This window comes from Mobula birostris, chromosome 7, assembly GCF_030028105.1.
Source record: "Mobula birostris isolate sMobBir1 chromosome 7, sMobBir1.hap1, whole genome shotgun sequence".
Classification (NCBI taxonomy): Eukaryota; Metazoa; Chordata; class Chondrichthyes; order Myliobatiformes; family Myliobatidae; genus Mobula; species Mobula birostris.
Window position 1 is genome coordinate 128,179,381 of NC_092376.1, and position 21,393 is coordinate 128,200,773.

At 39.3% G+C, this 21,393-nt stretch overlaps 1 protein-coding gene across 2 annotated transcripts in view; it reads left to right on the forward strand.

Annotated features, from left to right (window-relative positions):
• stk10 (serine/threonine kinase 10) overlaps positions 1-21,393 on the forward strand; it is a 125,885-nt gene that overhangs the window by 66,642 nt on the left and 37,850 nt on the right. For both annotated transcript variants that reach the window (XM_072263722.1, XM_072263723.1), the window contains exons 5-9: positions 3,820-3,892; positions 5,066-5,260; positions 9,328-9,409; positions 15,347-15,481; positions 17,736-18,371. In XM_072263722.1, coding sequence (XP_072119823.1) covers positions 3,820-3,892; positions 5,066-5,260; positions 9,328-9,409; positions 15,347-15,481; positions 17,736-18,371 — 1,121 coding nt within the window. The remainder of the gene's footprint in view (positions 1-3,819; positions 3,893-5,065; positions 5,261-9,327; positions 9,410-15,346; positions 15,482-17,735; positions 18,372-21,393) is intronic.

Genomic DNA, 21,393 nt, shown 5'->3' on the forward strand with positions numbered 1-21,393 from the left:
CAAATTCTTAGCTGTAAGAGCATGATTGAACACTTTCTGTAATACTCTGTATATTCCCCGAGATGCTGAGAATGCTGCCTTCATTTGAAAACAAGTAATAACCATTCCCTTTAATAAACTGCTGTTAGTAACTCCACTGTTTGAGTTTGGAGCCACTCCGCATGTTTGGGTTTGTTCCAGCATATTTTTGCTGCCACCTCGTCCTATTTGCTTGCTCCCACCCACCAAACCTGACCAGAAGAGTTTGCATCTTTAACTACTTAAAATGTAAAGCTAGCGAAGTATGTAAATTGTATCAAGCTGCAGATCAGCTGTGCTTTGACTGGGCTGGGTTCAAGGGCGGGGTTGTTGCTGCAATACTGTAGCAGTAAATTGTTTACAGGACAGTGCTACTACAGATTGAATTGGAAGAAATATTCTACAGAACCAGTTTGTATTGGATGTACAATTGATCACACTCGTTTGCAGTGCTTAAAAAAACATAATTCTAGAAAAGTACTTGCATAAGAGAAAGGAGATGTATTCAAGAGCAAAAGTTCTCAGCTTCTGTGCAACAGTATGTGCAGGATGTACATATGTTTGGTGATTGGATTTGGCTGTTTTATTTTGCAGTTTGTAGTTGTGATTTAATCCAGTATTGTTACCTTGCCAACTAAAATGAATACATTATATAACAGTTCTATCCTTGAAAATACAGGGAGAAAGTTAATTTTTTTTATAAATCTGTGCTTTATTTGTGAAAGGTTTTGGGAAATTTTTGTTATAAATAGATTCAAATTGATGTGTTTTTTGCCAGTTTTACAACACTGGAAGTGTCTTATTGTTTGGGTTTTGACTTGCAACCAATTAGAGTTGTAAAACAGCAGAACGCAACTTCCTCTGGCCCTGCTCTGAACTCTGCACTGAGTCTCAAGTGCACATAACAGCTATTTTTTTATATATATTGCACGACATCTACTAGATTTCCAAATTAGTACCATGACATAGGTTTTTATGAGTACTAATTTAAAATAAAAGGAACTATAGATTACATGGTAATGGAAATTGATGTGCACACTAGCTAACAGCAAAATCTGCTTCCCATGCTTGTAAATTTAGGGGAAATCTATATTTCTTGGTTTCTGTATTTCTTATCCAGATTGAAAAGTGAAGGTAATGGATCTTGCTGTGACGGTTTTCCATTTGAGCTGAGGAAACAACTGCCGACTGTTCAGAAAGAACATTTTTCCTTTTGCAAACATCTGTGAACATTTTTAAGGACTCATTTTTACCTTTTAAAATTTTACGTTCACTGTTAAGTAGGTAAAAATGACAGCCAGTTAAACACTGCAAGATCTCACAAATTAGGACTGAATTATATTCTTTGGTCCATAGGTAGTACTGAAGCTGTGGTTACTTGCCGTTTTGACAGCAGGACTGATCCTAACAGAGGCTAAGATGAAAGATTACAGTGTCAGCATTGGACATTGGCTTATGAGCATCTTGTCACCATTACAGTTACTTTCTGAAAGCTGAAGTGTGAAATGAAGTAGAGAAACAGAATCAAATGGGGTTTTTTTGCAATGACAGAAATATCTTGACAACTCTTTAATAAAGTAAAAAGAAACTCAGAAGTACCACATAGTGAAAATCAAAGTGGATTCAGAAGAACTGAATTGCAAGTTTTTTCAAAAATGTAATTTTAGCTTTTGCAAAAGTGAGGGAGAAAGAGTTTACGGAGGTATTTTACAAGCAATGACCCAAGAAGCTGAGAGCACGGCTTTAAATAGCAGTCAGAAGAAAAAAAAGACAAAGGAGGAAAGTAAAGAAGTTGATGTGGAAGGGGTGAGAAATGTAAGGCAGGCATTAAGTGAGTGATTGTGGCAGGAATGACGCCTTGGATCAGCCAGTATTCATGTGTCGAGAATTGAACAGAGGAACTTGAAGGAAAGGGGATGGTTCCAGGAAGAAAGATACAGAATTTTGGAAGTTGAACTAATATATCAGTCATGGTTGACTATTTGACACACAACCTTGCAATGTGAGCAGTGTTTAGAGAGATCTGAATAATGTCAGCACACCTGTAAACGCAGTACCTACAATTTTGGACTTGGATTATGACATTCCTTGCAATTTATCAGTGATGTATTCCAAACTTTTAATTATATTTATTATGCTTTGTATTAGCACTTGGGGGGGGGGGATAGTTTATGCACTGTATTTGTATTCAGAAATAATAACGCTGCTCATCAGTGCCTACCTTTAGCTTTACATATATGGATGTATTAACATAGTGTAAAGTTTAATTTGGTAAGATTTAACTAATGACCATTTCACAGTTCTACAGAGTAGATTATATAAATATGCATGTTAGTGCATAGAGGCTGGTTTTGAAGCTGCAGTAGATCAACAGGGGAGATGTCCAGTGTGCAAAAGATGACAAACTGTGCAAACACAAAAAGAAAAATTAAAAATAATAATATATAAGCAATAAATACTGGGAACAGGAGAGGAAGGGCTCTTGGAAGTTGAACTAATACATCAGTCATTGTTGACTGTTCTGATGAGCTCTTCGTTGATCTAGAATTCCAGATAATTACTGTTTTTCTATTATTATTTTTTTATGGGAGTTCCCTCTTAATGGCTTTAACATTCTGGGGGAACTTGTGGGCTGCTAAAACATCTACAAGTAAAACAAGATGCAACACAATTTGCAAGGCGTTTTTAAAAATAAATAAATAAATAAATAAATTTTTCCTTGAGGGGATTGGGTTTAATCAAGCAGAGAAGATGGAATCAGATAGCTTTGGGATGAAATTCCAGAGATTGGAATCTTGGCTAGCTGATCCACTGCTGCAGTGATGGAGAGAAAAAGTTTAGAGATAATCATTAGGGCAAAACCGTAAGTGCATAAATTATCTGATTGGAGTGTGAGAGATGGGGAGGTGTAAGACCATGGGAAGATTTGGAAATGTGAATAATTATTTTAAGATTGAGACTTTACTGAAAAATTCCATCCTCCATAAGCTGAGTTGGAGGGAAAGCTGATATGGAAGTAGAACCACCGTTGATATTTCGATGATGGCATGGAAAAGCTTCATCGCTAGGTTAAATATAAAATTGTGGCTTTGAACAGCTTAATTTCAGGAATTAGCCAGGGAGCTGAATGAAACCAATGATTGCATATCAAATTTCAAGATGGGGTTCAAATTCTGAAGTTTCATTGTTAATTTTGACAAGCTGTACAATTTAGAGACGAGGGGCTAAGGGAAGTGCTGATTGAGTACTGCATATTGTCAGCATATCTGTGAACAATAGTATTTGCTTAAGTAATGCCAATTTCTATCGAGGAAAAATGAAAATTGGGGGACTTGCTGCATAGAATGCCAAATCCACAAATTTTCTTCCTGGGTCTCGTGTATTAATACATAATAAAAGATGGTGAAATTTAATGTGTATTGCACTTAGTTATGCACGTCAGAAAATTGTCACTCAAGTGGCCTATCTGATCCACAGGCCACAGACAATTTTGCAGTGCCTCTATAAACCTGCTTCAGCTTGGCTTAACTAGGATGGAATATGATTTTACATCCTACTTTGTCATTTTGCTTATAACCCTTTATTTTAAAAGCTAACTACTTTGTGTTCGGAGAGCTGCACAACTATACAAACCTGCATCGAAGATTGTCTCAGTAGAAGGTTAACTTTACATTTTGTTATAAGTCTCCTTCTGTTTGGATAAAATTTTAAGATATTGTGATGGTAAATGTTGGACTGAAACTGTGGAATTATCAAACTCCTAAGATTGTTGTTATAACTTAAGTTATGTTCTATTCTTAGCGGATTTTGGTGTTTCAGCAAAAAACACAAAAACTCTGCAAAAGAGGGAGACATTCATTGGAACACCCTATTGGTAAGCTGACGGTTTCCTGTACAACATGTTCTTTGATACTAAACATTGTTCTGACTTCCCACATTAGTCTATTAGTTTATTGTGATTTGGTGACTTGATGTGGGAAATTCATTTTTATTCTGATCATTACACTGTTGCTGATCTGTAAGTGTCCCCATGCGGTGGAGGGCATTTGTATAAGAATGTTAAAATTGTGTTTTGGAAAATAAAATTCTTGTATGATTTTCTGTGCGATGCATTGTGATAAAATGTGTGTAATATCATTTGTTCTCAATTGTATTAGTAAATCGTCCTGACCATGGTCCACTTCTATTTCTTGGGTGTTTTCATGATCTAAAGTCTAGGTTCTGCTATACCTTTTATCAGTTATTTTAAAGCTTCTGATATGAAACTTGTGACTCTAATAGGTAACTTGCCTTAGATCATTTTATTACATCAAAGCTACCACACAAAGGCAAGTTGTTAAAGAAATGGATTATGAAATAAGACAGGCTTTGTTATACTCGTTTTATTACATGTTCATTTATATCATGGGCTGTTTTCTAATGGCACGGTATCTCAAAAGTATGGTTGTAAACTTCGGCTATGTATCTAAAATACTGAATGCATAGGCACATTGGTAAAAAATAATTGGTTCATTCATCAAGCCCTGCAGCAGGATAACCTAAGCAAAATGACCAAATACCACTTTCTCTCCACCTGTATCCATTCTCATAAAAAATCTCCTAAAAATGGCTAGAAGGGGTAGATTCAGTCCTAGTATTAAAAATGTATCCTATGTTTTGCCAAGAAGGATAGGTATGTAGTTTTTAAAATATTAATTAGTGACACCAAAATAATTTTTGTAGTTCCTTAGTGTGCTCCCACAGCTGCATTTTATCAAATGCATAGCTTATTCTAAGTCTTTCGTCAGTGATTTATCATGGACTTATAATGGATCAGATTTAACTTGGCCACCTACAACACCCATTCAGTTATAAAATTTTCTTGATTTTTGTTTTACTGTGTCATTTCAACTAACAATATCAAATACTCTGATCATTAGTTTAATGAAAAAGTTCTTTTTGATTCAGCTTTTTAAGGAGAAGTAGAATTATATTAAATTATGTTGGATACATTTGGTAATTGAGAATATTATAATTAATTTTGAAAATTTCTCTTAATTGTTTTCAGGATGGCTCCAGAAGTGGTGATGTGTGAGACTATGAAGGACACTCCATATGATTACAAATCTGACATCTGGTCCTTGGGTATAACCTTGATTGAAATGGCACAGATAGAGCCACCTCATCATGAGTTAAATCCAATGAGAGTTTTACTGAAAATTGCCAAAGGAGATCCTCCAACATTGGAAAATCCATCAAAATGGTAATGGTAACAATTAAATTGTTTAATTGTTCATGACCTATTTTGGCTTATGAACATTTGGGAATCTTTCAAGCATAAATTCTTACACAGAAGTGGAAAAGAGAAAAGAAATTCAAAGTTCATTGCCAGGTTACTGTGGAAATGAATTGTGCTGTACATATTTGTTCTGGTTCTCATTCTGTAAAAAGTATCAGAGTTACAATTAAAATGTCCTGCACTAACATTGATGAAATAGTTAAATATCTCATGAAGTATTACTAAAAGGCAGTGTTTTTTAAAACTTCTCTTCCATAGGCAAGTATTGCATCTGTTGCAGTTTTTTTCAAAGTAAGCTCCAATCAGGAATCACTGAACCTACTGTGCCAGAGTTGCCAAGGTAACTCAACCAAATTGATGTTCAAGAGGAAAGACCTGTTACCTGTAGTTTTGTCGCTTAGGCCTACCAAGCTGAAAGGCAAACTTATTGAATGGAAAGAATTATGCCAATGGTTTATGTTGCTCTGTTGAGATTCCCGTAGGATTTTCCAGGCAATGTTAATCATATCAACCCGTGCAGTAGTTTACTTCTCATTTGAAATCAGAGATATCTGGATTTTTGATCATCAAGTCCTACTTGTTAGTGACAGAAGTTATGTCATGCTTCATTGAATAATGGAATGTGAATTTTGGGTTTGAATGACCTAATCAGATTTCTTTGGATCCAGGCACAATGCTGGTTATAGTTATTTATTGTGCAGCAAGAGCTGTGAGGGAAATAGTGGTGGCAGCTGTTTGGAGTAGCATTTTCTGTGTGTGTAAATATAAAAACAGACTTGTGACATTTTGCTGGGTATATCTAATAATAGAACAGGCAGAATGGTTCGCTGCATGATGTTCAATGATAATGAAGTTTTCATTACATAGAGATCTGTCTGAATCACTATGCCAGTATCCTTGCTGGTAAAAGGGATGTAAGCTGTAAGTTTCTTTCACTCGAGTGCTGGATGACTGGTATGGTTGCAGTGGCAAATGCATTAGAGGCTTTTAAGAGATGTTTAGATCGGCACACGTATATGAGGAAGATGGAGGGATATGGACATTGTGTAGGTAGGAGAGATTAGTTTTTGGGGTTTTTGATTTACTTAGCTGGTTCAGCACAACATTGTGGGCTGAAGTACTTGTTCTTGTGTACTGTTATATGTTCGATATTAGGTAAAGAGATTCTGGCTAAAAAATAAAATGTAAAGTTTACTTAGTAATCTAGTTTTCAGTCTAAATTAGTCACCAGGTGTAACCCCATTTCTGCTTTAAATCTCAAGCTTTAGTGATACGTTAGTTAGCCAGTGCCCAAGTTGAACATAATTAATTAGTTGTATGTTTACAATAATTCATTTCCCTTCTCAGAGAAGCTCTGCCTCTATTTCTTAGTAACCAAGTTTGGAGACTCTACAGAGATATTTACAAAGCAAAACTAGGCATCAGTCTTATAGCATGTTCAGCAAAGTAATTAAATTGCAACATGAGGAAATCTGCAGATTCTGGAAATTCAAGCAGCACACACAAAATGCTGGTGGAATGCAGCAGGCCAGACAGCATCCATAAGAAGAAGCACTGTCGACGTTTCCGGCTGAGACCCTTCGTCAGGACTAACTGAAAGAAGAGATAGTAAGAGATTTGAAAGTGGGAGGGGGAGTGAGAGATCCGAAATGATAGGAGAAGACGGGAGGGAGAGGGATAGAGCTAAGATCTGGAAAGTTGATTGGCAAAAAGGATACGAGGCTGGAGAAGGGAGAGAATCATGGGACGGGAGGCCTAGGGAGAAAGACAGGGGAGGGGAGCGCCAGAGGAAGATGGACAGCAGGCAAGGAGTTATTGTGAGAGGGATAGAACGAAAAAAGAGAAGAAAAAATAAAAAATAATATGTAAATAAATAAGGGATGGGGTAAGAACAGGAGGAGGGGCATTAACGTAAGTTAGGTCAATGTTCATGCCATCAGGTTGGAGGCTACCCAGATGGAATATAAGGTGTTGTTCTTCCAACCTGAGTGTGGCTTCATATTGACAGTAGAGGAGGCCATGGATAGACATAAGAGAATGGGACGTAGAATTAAAATGTATGACCACTAGGAGATCCTGCTTTCTCTGGCGGACAGAGCGTAGGTGTTCAGCGAAACAGTCTCTTGGTCTGCGTCAGGTCTCGCCAATTTAGAAGGCCGCATCGGGAGCACCGGACACAGTGTATCACCCCAGCCGACTCACAGGTGAAGTGTCGCCTCACCTAGAAGGACTGTCTGGAGCCCTGAATGGTGATGAGGGAGGAAGTGTAAGGGCATGTGTAGCACTTGTTCTGCTTACAAGAATAAGTCCCAGGAGGGAGATCGGTGGGAAGGGATGGGGCGATGAATGGACCAGGGAGTCGCATAGGGAGCGATCCCTGTGGAAAGCGGCGGGGGGGGGGGGGGTGTGGAAGATGTGCTTGGTGGGATCCCGTTGGAGGTGGTGGAAGTTATGGAGAATTATATGTTGGATCCGGAGGCTGGTGAGGTGGTAGGTGAGGACAAGGGGAACCCTATTCCTAGTGGGGTGGCGGGAGGATGGGGTGAAAGCAGATGTGCGTGAAATGGGGGAGATGCGTTTGAGAGCAGAGCTGATGGTGGAGGAAGGGAAGCCCCTTTCTTTAAAAAAAGGAAGACATCTCCTTCACCCTGGAATGAAAGGCCTCATCCTGAGATCAGGTGTGGTGGACACAGAGGAATAGCGAGAAGGGGATGGCATTTTTGCAAGAGACAAGGTGGGAAGAGGAATAGTCCAGGTAGCTGTGAGAGTCCGTAGGCTTATAGTAGACATCTGCAAATAAGCTGTCTCCAGAGACAGACAGAAAGATCAAGAAAGGGGAGGGAGGTGTCAGAAATGGACCAGGTAAATTTGAGGGCAGGATGAAAGTTGGAGGCAAAGTTAATGAAGTCAATGAGCTCAGCATGCATGCAAGAAGCAGCACCAATGCAGTTGATGTAGCAAAGGAAAAGTGGGGGATGAATACCAGTATAGGCTTGGAACATGACTATTCCACAAAGCCAACAAAAAGGCAGGCATAGCTGGGACCCATACGGGTCCCCATGGCAACACCTTTAGTTTGGCTCCTCCCACTTCCTTCAAAGGAGAAATTATTAAGGGTAAGGACTAATTCCGCTAGAGGGAAGAGAGTGGTGGTAGAGGGGAACTGGTTAGGTCTGGAATCTAAAAAGAAGTGGAGAGATTTGAGACCTTTCTGGTGAGGGATGGAGGTATATAGGGACTGGACATGCATGGTGAAAATAAGGTAGTGGGGGCCAAGGAACTTAAAATCATTGAAAAAATCCAGAGCGTGAGAAGTGTCACGGGCATAGGTGGGAAGAGATTGAACAACAGGGGATAAAACAGTGTCGAGGTATGCAGAAATGAGTTCGGTGGGGTGGGAGCAAGCTGAGACAATAGATCTACCTGGACAGGCAGGTTTGTGGATTTTGCAGCATTATGCTTTATAAATGTTGCTGGAATTCCTTGTGTTGCACTTGAGATGTGGGTGATGCTCGCAAAATGGATAATTGTTGCTCTCAGGAAATGTTATTCCCTTGGGGCTTCTCCTTGAAGTTTGGCAGTCTTGTTCATTATGATGAACTCATTGTTTTGTGAAGCAATAAAAATGTGTGTCCAGGCCAGAGTGATCTGTGATTTGAGGAGAACTGGGCCTAGCCAATGTTTTCCTGCTGATGTTTCTCTGTTGTGCATTTCAGTGTGGTGATAGTAAAAGTAATTAATGGTGCTTGAGATGTTGTGTAATGATCCCATAAGTAAAATAAATCAGTGAGTGTTGGCTGTTGAGTCTAAATCCTGGATTTGCTAATTATCCAAAACTGTGTCTTTGGAAGTGGGTTTACACCCCTGATTTTCAGCTATGAAGATGGAAACATGCACTGGAGAGGACTAAACTTGCTCTCTTTTGAATGTAAGATCTATAATTAAAACTTAGTTTAGTGCCAGATGAATATAAACAATGTAAGTGATTGTAAAATTGAGTTTTAAGCATCCTGAAATTCATGTTTCTTCAGGTCTACAGAATTTAATGACTTTCTCAAGAAAACACTGGATAAGAATCCGGATACTCGTCTAAGTGCTGCACAGCTATTGCAGGTAAGAAATTAATAAATGTGTCCTTGTTTCATTGTATGTTTTGCCAAAAGTGTAATCCAAGCACTTAATGTATCTTGTATAATCAGATTATGTTCCTCAAATCAGAATCTGGTTTAATATCATTAGCGTATGTCATGAAATTGGTGGTTTTGTGGCATCGGTGTATTGCAATACATAGTAATATAAATATTATTAAAAAGAACTATAGATATAAAACAAATAGCAAAAAAAGAGAGCAAAAAGAAAAAAAAGGTGAGGTAGTAGTGTACATGGGTTCTCCCTGCCTTGTGTAGCTGGATCCTGGACTTCCTGTCAGATCGCTGGCAGGTGGTAAAGAGTGGGGTCCCTCACCTGTGCCCTATGACCCTCAACACAGGTGCCTGTCAGGGCTGTGTTGTAAGCCCTCTGCTTTACTCTCTGTCCACCCATGACTGTGTCGTTACAATCTGCTATATAAATTTGCTGATGACACTACACTGGTCTAATCCCAAATAATAATGGGGCAGCCAACAGAGAAGAAGTCATCACCCTGAAACAGTGATGTCAAGAAAACAACCTCTCCCTCAGTCGTAAAAACAAAGGAGCTGGTTGTGGACTACAGGAGGAATTGGAGACAGGCTAGCCTCTATTGACATCAATGGATCTGGGGTTGACAATGTAAACAGCTTTAAATTGATCTCACGTGGTCTGTACATACCAGCTGTGTGGTGAAAAAGGCACAACAGTGCCCTCTTTCACCTCAGACGGTTGAAGAAGTTTGGTATGTGCCCCCAAATCCTAAGGACTTTCTACTGGGACCCAATTGAGAGTATCCTGACTGGCTGCATCACTGCCTGGTATGGGAACTGTACTTCCCTCAAACACAGGACTCTGCAGAGAGTGGTGCAGACAGCTCAGCACATCTGTAGATGTGAACTTCCCACTATTCAGGACACTTACAAAGACGGGTAGGTGAAAAGGGCCTGAAGGATCATTGGGGACCCAAGCCACCCCAACCACAAACTCTTCCAGCTGCTACCATCTGGGAAGCGGTACCGCAGCATAAAAGCCAGTACCAACAGGCTCTGGGACAGCTGATTCCATCAGGACATCAGACTGATTAATTCATGCTGACACAACTGTATTTCTATGTTATATTGACTCTCCTGTTGCACATACTATTTATTGCAAATTACTATAATTGCACATTGCACATTTAGATAGAGATGTAACTTAAAGATTTTTTACTCATGTATATGAAGGATGTAAGTAATAAAATCAATTCAATTCAGTGGGTTCATTATCCATTCAGAAATGCTATAAAATCGTCTGCAGAAACAATTTTATTTTAAATTGTTGAAGTGGTTATAGATCATCACTAGCCATAAAACATGAATTGCTGGAATGTTGATTTGCTTCATTAACCTCCATAATATAAGGTAGCTGTTCTGACATTCAGGAATAATAAAAAATACATTTAATCTTTAAGTTCTCAGCTGTTCAATTTGTCTTTGATTGTGGTAGAGTGTCAGTAGATGAATCAGAAGCAGCAATAGATCATGTTAAAAGAGATGTTTCTCAGAATCTTTGTATAAACAATGAAGGGTCTGTTTAACTAGTTCCTTTCATGCTAGATATATATTTATATCCAGGCCAGCCAGAATGGAGGTAACTTTAAAAAAAAATAATAATTTTTAGCCACTTGCATTTCAGGTCAGGTTTGTTTGTAATTTCTAAACAAAAACTTGTTTAATAGTGTGTATTCATTTTTTAAAAATTCTTTGAGTGTCAGTGTGTACTCGGTTAACAAAGTGACACAGGGTCTAGTTGACATTGATATCAAGCTACATTGATTCACTAATCACTTAATAGTTAATGTTAAATTGGGATTTTGCCAAACTTATTCAGATCAAGGTCATGCCTAAATCCTAGTTCAAATGTGGGCAAAGGACAGAATTCCATAGGTAATATCAAGCCATCATTTTATTAAGTGTGGAATCCCAGGGCTTTGCTAAAACTGAACTTGCTCAGTGTAAAGGAGAAGACACTACACTGGCTGCAGTTGGACTTAACCAAATACATCATCTTTTTGCGCTATTAGAGCCCATTTATCTGTCCCAGGACTTTGCCACAGCAGGTTATCAGTAAATCAATCCAACAACCTTCAGCTGCATCATTCGTTCCTTCAGTTATTCGATCAGAAGTGGGACTGTTCACTGATTGAGTTGTATCATTGTAACTTCATCTTCACAGGGTCTTAAATCTTTGCTTTCTATATGACAGTACTGGCAATGCCTTCACCAGAAGCAGAAGTAGAATATGGGTCCTATATCTAAGAAAGGATATGCTGAATTAGAGATGGACCAGAGGAGAATGATCTCAGGAACAAAAGGGTTAACATGAGTCAGTGCAGGCCCAGAGCCATCAAACGCTCCTCATGTGTTAACTTTTTCATTCCTGGGATCATTCTCTTTGAAATGGTGAAAGGCCAAGATTGAGTGGACGTGGAGAGAATGCTTCCAATAGTGGGAGAGTCTCGGACTGGTGGATACAGCCTCAGAATAGAAAGATGTCCCTTTAGAACAGAGGTGAGGAGGAGTTTCTTCAGCTAGGTAATTCATTGCCACAAAAGGCTATGGAGCCAAGTCATTAGGTACATTTAAAGTGGAGGTTGATAAATTCTTGATTAGTAAGGGTGACAATGGTTACAGGAAGAAGACAAGCTGGGTTTGAGAGGGAGAATAAATAGGCCATTATTGAATGGTAGGGCTGTCTCTATGAGCCAAATGGCCTAATTGTACTCCTTTGTGCTATGGTCAAGTATTGCAGCAAGAGAGATTCTTATCAAAAGGAGAGTAATTAAAGACGGATAATAATTGTTAGCATTGTCATCAGTACACATTTCCTATGAAGAGATATATTAACACAAAACTTGGATCCTCTGTTTCATCAGTGGACATAGCTACATACCATTTTTAAATATTGTTGCAAGCAAAAGCTTACTGCTGACCATGAATAAGAAGGTCCCAATGGCCTTCAGTGTGCCAGGAAAAAAAATGTATACAATGCAGCTCTAAAACCAATGGGATCATTTCATGATCTGTTAAAATGTGAAGAATCCTGATGCCACGTAGGGCAAGCAATTTGAACTGGCTATTCCTGGTAGTTAGTAGCCTTAAATTACCTTGTTTCCAGCTCCAGAGAGCTGAACAAGTGATTAACCTACCACCTCAAGGCAGGGTATGGTTTCTAAAATTGAGTTTCTTGTGCTGATAAAGAAAGCAATGTAAAATATAAGCTTGTTCAGAAAGTTTCACTTTTAAAATTTTATTCCTGTCAACATGGAAGTGCCTGTCTTGGGTTTTTTTTTAAAAGAGGAAACAACTCTGCTGAGATTTTTCTTTCGAAAAATGTCTGAAAATATTTAGTGTAGTTGCTTGTCATACACTATTTTCAAATTCTTCCAAGAGAGAATAGGATGAAATATTGGAAGAATTGATTTGTTAACAGATTTTGATTGACAACCCTTCCACAGCCATCGTAATGCAGTCCTATGAAATAATTAGAGAGTGCTGTTGTAGAAAGTTATGAGAAAGGAATACCATTAGTTCAGATTCATTTATTTATCAGATGTAAATTGAAAAATACAGTGAAAAGCAATGTTTACATAACAACCAACACACCCAGTGAAGTGCTGGAGGCAGCCTAAAAGTGTTGCCATGCATTCTAGTGTGAACATACCATGTGCACACTGTTCAGCAGAGCAAAAATAACAGCATCAACAGCAAAACAAGCCCCTTTCCCACCAACTCACTCACACCCAAAAACAGCCCTCTAACTCCAGGACGGGCCATCTCTAAAGCCTTGGTCCCAGACTCTTGGACTTGTAGATATTGGGCATTCAACCCCCAGTCCCTGGCCTTGACTCACCAACATTGGGCATCTGACTTCTGGACAGCCTGACCCACATGGCTGGACTTTTGAGCCTTGACCACTGAGGTTGCCAACTAGTCTTCGGCCTTTGGTCTTTAACCTCTGAAACCAATTCAGGGCTCCCTGATCACGGGACTTTGAAATCTGGCATGGACCTCCAAACCTGGAACTTGTTGAGCTGGGGGATCACTGGTTAATGACCACTGTGATCACTGGTCTATGTCTTAGCACCTGCCGACCCAACCCCTGGGAATCCAACCTGGACTGCAAGCCCAAACTCCTGCCCCTATCTTTATTTTCTCCTCATCCCTGCCCCTAAACCCTAACTTGACCCTTCACTCTCCGCACTGTCTCTAAAGCCACCTGTATAAATCTTATTTAAAAAAGAATAATAGTACTGAGTCTGAGCCACAACCTTGATGGACATCACAGCTCAGTGCCAGCTTGAACTGGACATTAATCCATTACTATAACTATTCAGGGAATTACCATGAATAGGAGTGCAAGGTGAAGAAGTTAAATGGCTTGCCCTGTTCTTTTTGATTCAACCCTTATCTATAACTTCTGGTTATAGTCAGCATACAGAAAGGAGGTGCAGAGGCTAATGGACTGGTGAAGAGCCAACGATCTGTCTCTGAATATGAACAAAACAAAAGAGATGGTTGTTGACTTCAGGAGGACACGGAGCGACCACTCTCCATTGAACATCGACTTCTCCGTAGAGATCGTTAAGAGCACCAAGTTTCTTGGTATTCACCTGGCGGAGAATCTCACCTGGTCCCTAAACAGCAGCTCCTTGGCAAAGAAAGCCCAGCAACATCTCTACTTTCTGCGAAGGCTGAGAAAAGTCCATCTCCCACCCCCCATCCTCACCACACTCTACAGAGGTTGTATTGAGAGCATTCTGAGCAGCTGCATCACTGCCTGGTTCAGAAATTGCACCATCTCAGATTGCAGGACCCTGCAGTGGATAGTGAGGTCAGCTGAGAAGATCATCGGGATCTCTCTTCCCACCATTAGAGATATATCCACTACATGCTGCATCCGTAAAGCAAACAGCATTATGAAGGACCCCATGCACTCCTCATATAAACTCTTCTCTCTCCTGCCATCTGGCAAAAGGCACTGAAGTATTTGGGCTCTCACGACCAGACTATGTAACAGTTTCTTCCCACAAGCCATCTGACTCCTCAATACCCAGAGCCTGGACTGACACCAACCTACTGCCCTCTACTGTGCATATTGTCTTGTTTGTTATTCATTGTAATGCCTGCACTGTTTTGTGCACTTTATGCAGTCCTAGGTAGGTCTGTAGTCTAGTGTATTTTTGCGTCGTTTTACGTAGTCCAGTGTAGTTTTTGTATTGTTTCATGTAGCAACATGGTCCTGAAAAATGTCTCGTTTTTACTGTGTACTGTACCAGCAGTTATGATCGAAATGACAATAAAAAGTGACTTGACTTGGTTCTCTTCGTTCCTAAGAACCCCCTGGATTTCAACTTGAAAATATTCTTTAGCATTTATTCTTAAGATGTAGAGCTGCAAAAATTTATAATTCTCTGCCGAAAGAAATGCTCATTCCACTGAGGGGAAAAACCTCATAGTGATAGACAGTCCAGGCTTACCCACATAAATACATTCACAAATTTGTATGTTTCCTGAGCTCCAGTATGTAATCCCATTCTAATCTCTTTGATATTTCTTACTTTTACCAGGTTTAAATGTTGGCGCTAAATATATGTCCCCTTTTTGTGCTAAAACTTTATTGTTAAACTCAATTGAGTTTTCAGTCTCATTCTCTAGAAGAATGTGAATGTGTTATTTTCCCTTTTGAATTCTTGGTGACATTTATTTCCTGTGTGGTATTATTGTTTATTTTGATCTTTCCCAAAGCAGAACTAATTGGAATGTATGTAATTCAGAACAAAGTGAATTGTGCAATCTTGTCAGTTGATATAAATTTGATTCAATTTATTTTACACTAGCATGTGTTAAGTACAATTAATCCAATCTCTTGTTTTAACAGCACCCTTTTGTGAAAGATGTCAGTGGTAATAAGCCACTTAGGGAATTAGTGGCAGAGGCAAAAGCTGAAGTGATGGAGGAAATAGAAGACAATAGGGAGGAAGCTGAAGATGATGATTCATCGGAACCATTATCAGTAGGTGCAAAACTAAAATGAATTTTACCTTTATTTGTAAGTTGTAACTGGACCAAGGCAAAGCTGTTTTCTAAAGTGTTTTCGAGTAAAAACGTGGATGAAACAGTACATTATGATTGAAAATGGCAGCTTTCAATCATTTGGTTATTGTCAAGAATTTAGACAAAAGACTAAAGACATAAAAAGAGATCCGTTATTACTATTATGGAGAGATTAATTGAAAATCCTGAGCGTGTAGAGCATTGTCTAAAAAGATTAGTAATAATGGTCTAACTTTGAAATCTATCATCTGTACCTGGCGTTCCAAGCACAAGTGTGAAAACCTGATAGTGTATTTCAAGTTATGTATTACAAATTTCTCAGAAGTCCATCTAGTGCAGACATAGAAATGATTAAAAATCCAGTTGTGCTGCTTGCTAACATGAGATAAATACATTACATAAAAAAAAGAAAATGGCAGCTTTCAAAGTAAATTATTATCAGAGTACATGTATCTCACCATTTACAGCTCTGAGATTCATTTTCTTGCAGGCATACTCAACAAATCTGTAGAATAGTAACTATAACAGGATCAATGAAAGATCAACCAGAGTGCAGAAGACAACAAACTGTAAATGCAAATATAAATAAATAGCAATAAATAAAGAAAATATGAGACAGAGTCCTTTATCCAAGTGAGATCATTGGTTGAAGGAACAGCTCAGTGATGGGGCAAGTGAGTGTAGTTAACATCGAACATAGAAAACCTACAGCACAATCCAGGCCCTTCAGCCCACAATGCTGTGCTGAACAGGTGCTTGCTTTAGAAATTATCTAGGGTTACCCATAGCCGTCTATTTTTTTTTTTAAGTTATCCCCTTTTATTCAAAAGCCTGATGGTTGAGGGGTAGTAACTATTCTGGAACCTGGTGGTTCAAATCCTGAGGCACTTGTACCTTCTACCTGATGACAGCAGCGAGAGGAGTGCTTGACTTGTGTGGTGTCTGTCTCTGATGATGGGTGCTGCTTTCCTATGATGGCATTTCATATAGATCTGTTCAGTGGTTGGATGGGCCTTGCCCAAGATGTTCTGGGCCAAATCCACTACCTTTTGTAGGCATTGGTGGTTCCATACCAACCATGATGCAGCCAGTCAATATGCTCTCCAATACACATCTACAGAAGCTTGCCAAAGTTCAGGATGTCATGCCAAATCTCTGCAGACGCCAAAGGAATTAGAGGCTCTGCTGTGCTTTCTTCACAATTGCACTTGCGTGCTGGGTCCAGGACAGGTCCTCTGAAATAGTAACACAAAGGAAGTTAAAGTTACTAATCCTCTCCGCCTCTGATTCACTGTGGACTGGCTCATGGACTTCTAGTTTCCCTCTCCTGAAGTCTTTAATTAGTTCCTTGGTCTTGCTACCATTGAGAAGTGATTGTTATGACACCACTCCACCAAATTTCCAATCTCCCTCCTGCATGTGATTCATCACCACTTTTGATTTGGCCCACAATGGTGTGTCACCAGCAAAATATCCTCTGCATTGTATCTTTCAGAAACTTCATTTTAAGGTAATGTCTCGAACAATTTGCCAAAATAGAAGGACCTTCTGTAAATCATTGCTCCATCTTAACTTGGATTATTGTATTCCACCTTTAGCTGAGAAGTGACGTACCTCATAACATGAAATAACTTGCATCAGCAATGTGGAGAGATATGATTTTTCACTATTTAAATAGAGAAGACTAAGGGACATTTAATGAAAGTGATATAAAAATATTAATCGTTTTAGTGAAGTAAAAGAAATACCGTTTTCACAGAAAGATAAAGATGAGCAACAAATGGATCACAATGGAATTTTAAAAATAATTTATGAACTTGAATTGCAACTTAAACTGTAAAAAGTTTAAAACCAAAATGTATGGAAGATGTATAATTGATGTGATGGCTTAAATATCAGCTGCAGGCTCAATTGGCTAACTAACTCCTTCATCAAACCATTAATTTTGTTCTAAAGTCGTTCATCATTTTTAATTGTGCCTATTATTTTTACATTATAAATATGAATGTGCTGAAAATCTACTTGGAATTTTAGGAGTATTCTTTTATAATGGACATGCTCAAATAACGAGAGGTAGATACCATTTATACAGATACCTGTTTTGTAGACAGTATATTATTTTTTGAAACCAGATGCTGTGAAGTTAATTGCCGACATCTAGTATTGATTAAATAAAATGTGGTTCATAACTGAAATGAGGTGTTGTTCTTCAGCCCCTTTCAGGCCATGCACGTGGTCCTTCTGAATTGAGCCAAATTAGTTTGGAAACAGAAAGCCTTCCCAAGATCTCAGAAGTCAATGGTGCTGATTCTGAAGTTATAAAACCTGATAACTCCATTGAAGGACAGGTGAATGAGGGCATATGCAGCAATGAGAAAGACAAAGCAGAAAATGAGAACTTGAAGACCATCAGCACTGAGTCTGGAACTGATGATGGAAAGACCGATCCATCTACTGAAGACAAATCTAAAATGGACCTGCAGAGTAATGATCGAAAAATGGAAACTATAAACACTTCTGTCCAAGATTCTGAAGAGAAGGTATTGGAGAAGAATTCCACTGAACAAGAGCAATCAAATTTGGTAGTCGGCTCTGAGTCTGTGCAGCCTACGCTTATACAGACTGCTGAGGATATTACTGTTTCAAAGAATGAAGAAAATAAATCTGATGCCCAAGTCACTCCGGTTCCTGATATATTGACTCCCAATGGAGTGGTAGATTCTCCTGATAGAATTTCCAAAAGAGATTCCTATTCGGGCAGTGTATCTGCTTCTGACAGTATGGACTTGAATGTTTCCATCTCAGGTGACCTATCTATAAACAAGGAGAGTGGTTCTCTATCCATTCGGGTAAGAAAACATGCTTTTTGTCAATTGTTAAGTAAAGTTTATTAACACCAAGATATAGAGCACATTAAGTCTTTTAAAATAAGTAAATAAGTGTACTTTTATCTTTGTTCTTGCTTGGGTTACTTATGGTATTTGAAAATCACATGTCTACCAGTTCTTCAACCAGGTGAGGCGCCGAGCATTTCTTTGGCTCCCTTACCTTAAGGGACGGTCACATAACAGATAGTCTCAGTGTTTCCTCAGCACACCTCTTTGGTTAAGAAACCACAGCAATGTTTCCACTTCCTGAGGAGACTGAGGGGAGCAAACTTCTTCCCAACTCCACCCCCACCCCGTAATCATTCTAATCAATTCTTACAGGAGCACCATGCAGGGTATCCTGAATAACTGCATCATCGCCTGGTATGGGAATTGCAAGGCATCTAACCACAAGACCCTACAAAGGATTGTGAGGACTACTGAGAAGATCATCGGGGTCTCTCTTTCATCCATCAGAGATATTTATCAAGAGCACTGCGCTCACAGGGCCCTTAGCGTTGTCAATGATCCCTCCCATCCTTCCAACAATCTTTGCCCCCCCTCCATCTGGCAGGAGCATTAAGACAAGAACTGTCAGGATAGGAGGCCTCCTCTTCCACCAGGCCATAAAGTTATTGAGCTCCCTGATATCACCCAAGTCTCATCACAGATGGAGTGGCAGTAGCATTATACTCTACTTTTAACTGTATCATAAATTCATCTCTTAATTTAGTTTATTAGTGGTAATATGACTTTATGTTGTGTGTGTGTGTGTGTGTGTGTGTGTGTGTGTGTGTGTGTGTGTTATATGTACTGTGTTCACCTTGGTCTGAAGGAATGTTGTATTTTGTTTAGTGGTAAACATGTGTAGGGGTAAATGACAATAAACTTGAACTAAATGCCAACTAAGACTGCATGCACCAGGGATCAAATTGAGATTTTTGCTTGAACTGTTTAGCTACTTGTGTTAATCAGCTAAGCCATCATGCAACCATGATGTTTGCATTGAATGCTCCATCAGCTACTTTTGCAAGTATCTGTGACACAAATTCAGTCCTCCTGGGAAGATGCAGATATAAATTTCTATACTTGAGGTAAATTTGTTCTTCACTCATTGCCGAATTTAAATAGCCTTTGCGCATGGTGCTATTTAGATTATTGTTAACTTGCATTATTGTTTGCAATTTTTAAAAAATGAGTTTAGCTACAGAAATATAAATTCTTAAAGAATGCTATTTTTCAACTCTGATCTGCTTCTATGAAGAGACTGTAATGACTGGTCCATATATACAAATCTGTCTCTCTCACTTGTAATCAGCATAAAATAAGCTTAATTTTCCATGAAGTCAATTGCTCATGAGCAGTTATCCTTGAACATACATAACCATTACAATCTGGGGATTGACTGAATTATTACGGATGACTAAAAAATGGAAGAAATATCTCCCAGGTACAGTAACAACTATACATTGACACCAAATTGGTGCTTTTTTGGATACTCTGCTTTTGAAGTTTGATAGAGCATAATTTAATGTTCTGATGCTCTCTGGGCCCAAATTTCTATTTTTCCCTGACATATCCCAGTTATAATAATTTGCATTTCTATACTCTACATTCACAATGGGGCATATCTGCCATATCCAAGATCACTGGTTATCTCAGCTCAGAATAACGCAGAATTTTTTTTCTGACATTTTTTGTGATGTGATCTTCTGCTGGGAAGCTGGCTCCCCGTTCATTGGCACAGTCTGGGACAATTCAGAGCCTTATAGTCTTGGATGTTGGTAGCTCGCTGTCTTCCCAGAACTAATGCAAGTGCTCAATCATGCTGTTAGTCAGTAAATCACTGAATTTGCCTGCTGTCAAAGTTGTCATCTTAGTTGAATATTTATGCCCTTTGAAACCTGTTTCTAAACACACAACAATTTAAAACATTTGAAAAAACCTTTTTTCCAACTGGTGACCCTCGTTGGCCAAGCTTACCCACACTGGATAGCGAGGTGTGACAATCTGCAACATTATGATAAAATGTAATGTACAGAATATAATGGAACACTGGAATCTTGTCCAGTTCTATTTCCTTGAAAGTCAGTAACTGTTTTATTTTGATAATATGCAGTTGAGTTTATTTTTGAGTGGAATAAACTGGGTCTCAACACCTCCCTATGAAACTGGATACTGGACTTAACAGTAAGGCCGCAGCCAGTCTGTGTGCGCAGCAACATCTCTTGTCCCATTACGCTGAGAACTGTCACTCCTCAAGGCTGCGTGCTCAGCCCGCTGCTGTTCACACTACTGACGCATGACTGTGTTGCAGGATCCAGCTCAAACTGTGTCATCAAGTTTGTGGATGACACAACAGTGGTTGGCTTTATCAAGAACGATGAGGAGACAGAGTATGGAGGGGAAGTGGAGCGGCTGGTGGGTTGGTGTGAGAAGAACAGCCTAAGCTTAAATGTGAAGAAGACCAAGGAAGTCAGGAAGGTGTAGATGAGCCATCCCCTTTTGCGAATACATGGCTCCTCCATAGAGAGCGTTAAGTGCACCAAATTCCTGGGAGTTCACATCATGAATGACCTTACCTAGTCCCTTAGTATCACCTCCCTGAACAAGAAGGCAAAGCAGTGCCTCCACTTCCTAAGAAGAGTAAGGCAAGCAAGGCTCCCCCACCCTCATCTTAACTGCATTTTACAGGAGCATCACTGAGAGCGACCTGACATGTTACATCTGTCTGTTATGGGAGTAGTTGAACATCGGACCGCAAGTCCCTACAGAGGACTGTGAGAATGGCTGAGAGGATCATAGGGGTCTCCCTATCATCCATTAGGGGCATTTATCAGGAGCACTGCATACACAGGGCCCTTAGTATTATTAAGGATCCCGCCCGTCCATCCAGCATCGCCTTTGACTTTCTACTATCAGGCGGGAGACTACGATGCATAAAAATGAAAGCTTCAGGATGAGAAACAGTTTCTTCTCTCAGGCCATTAGGCTTCCGAACACC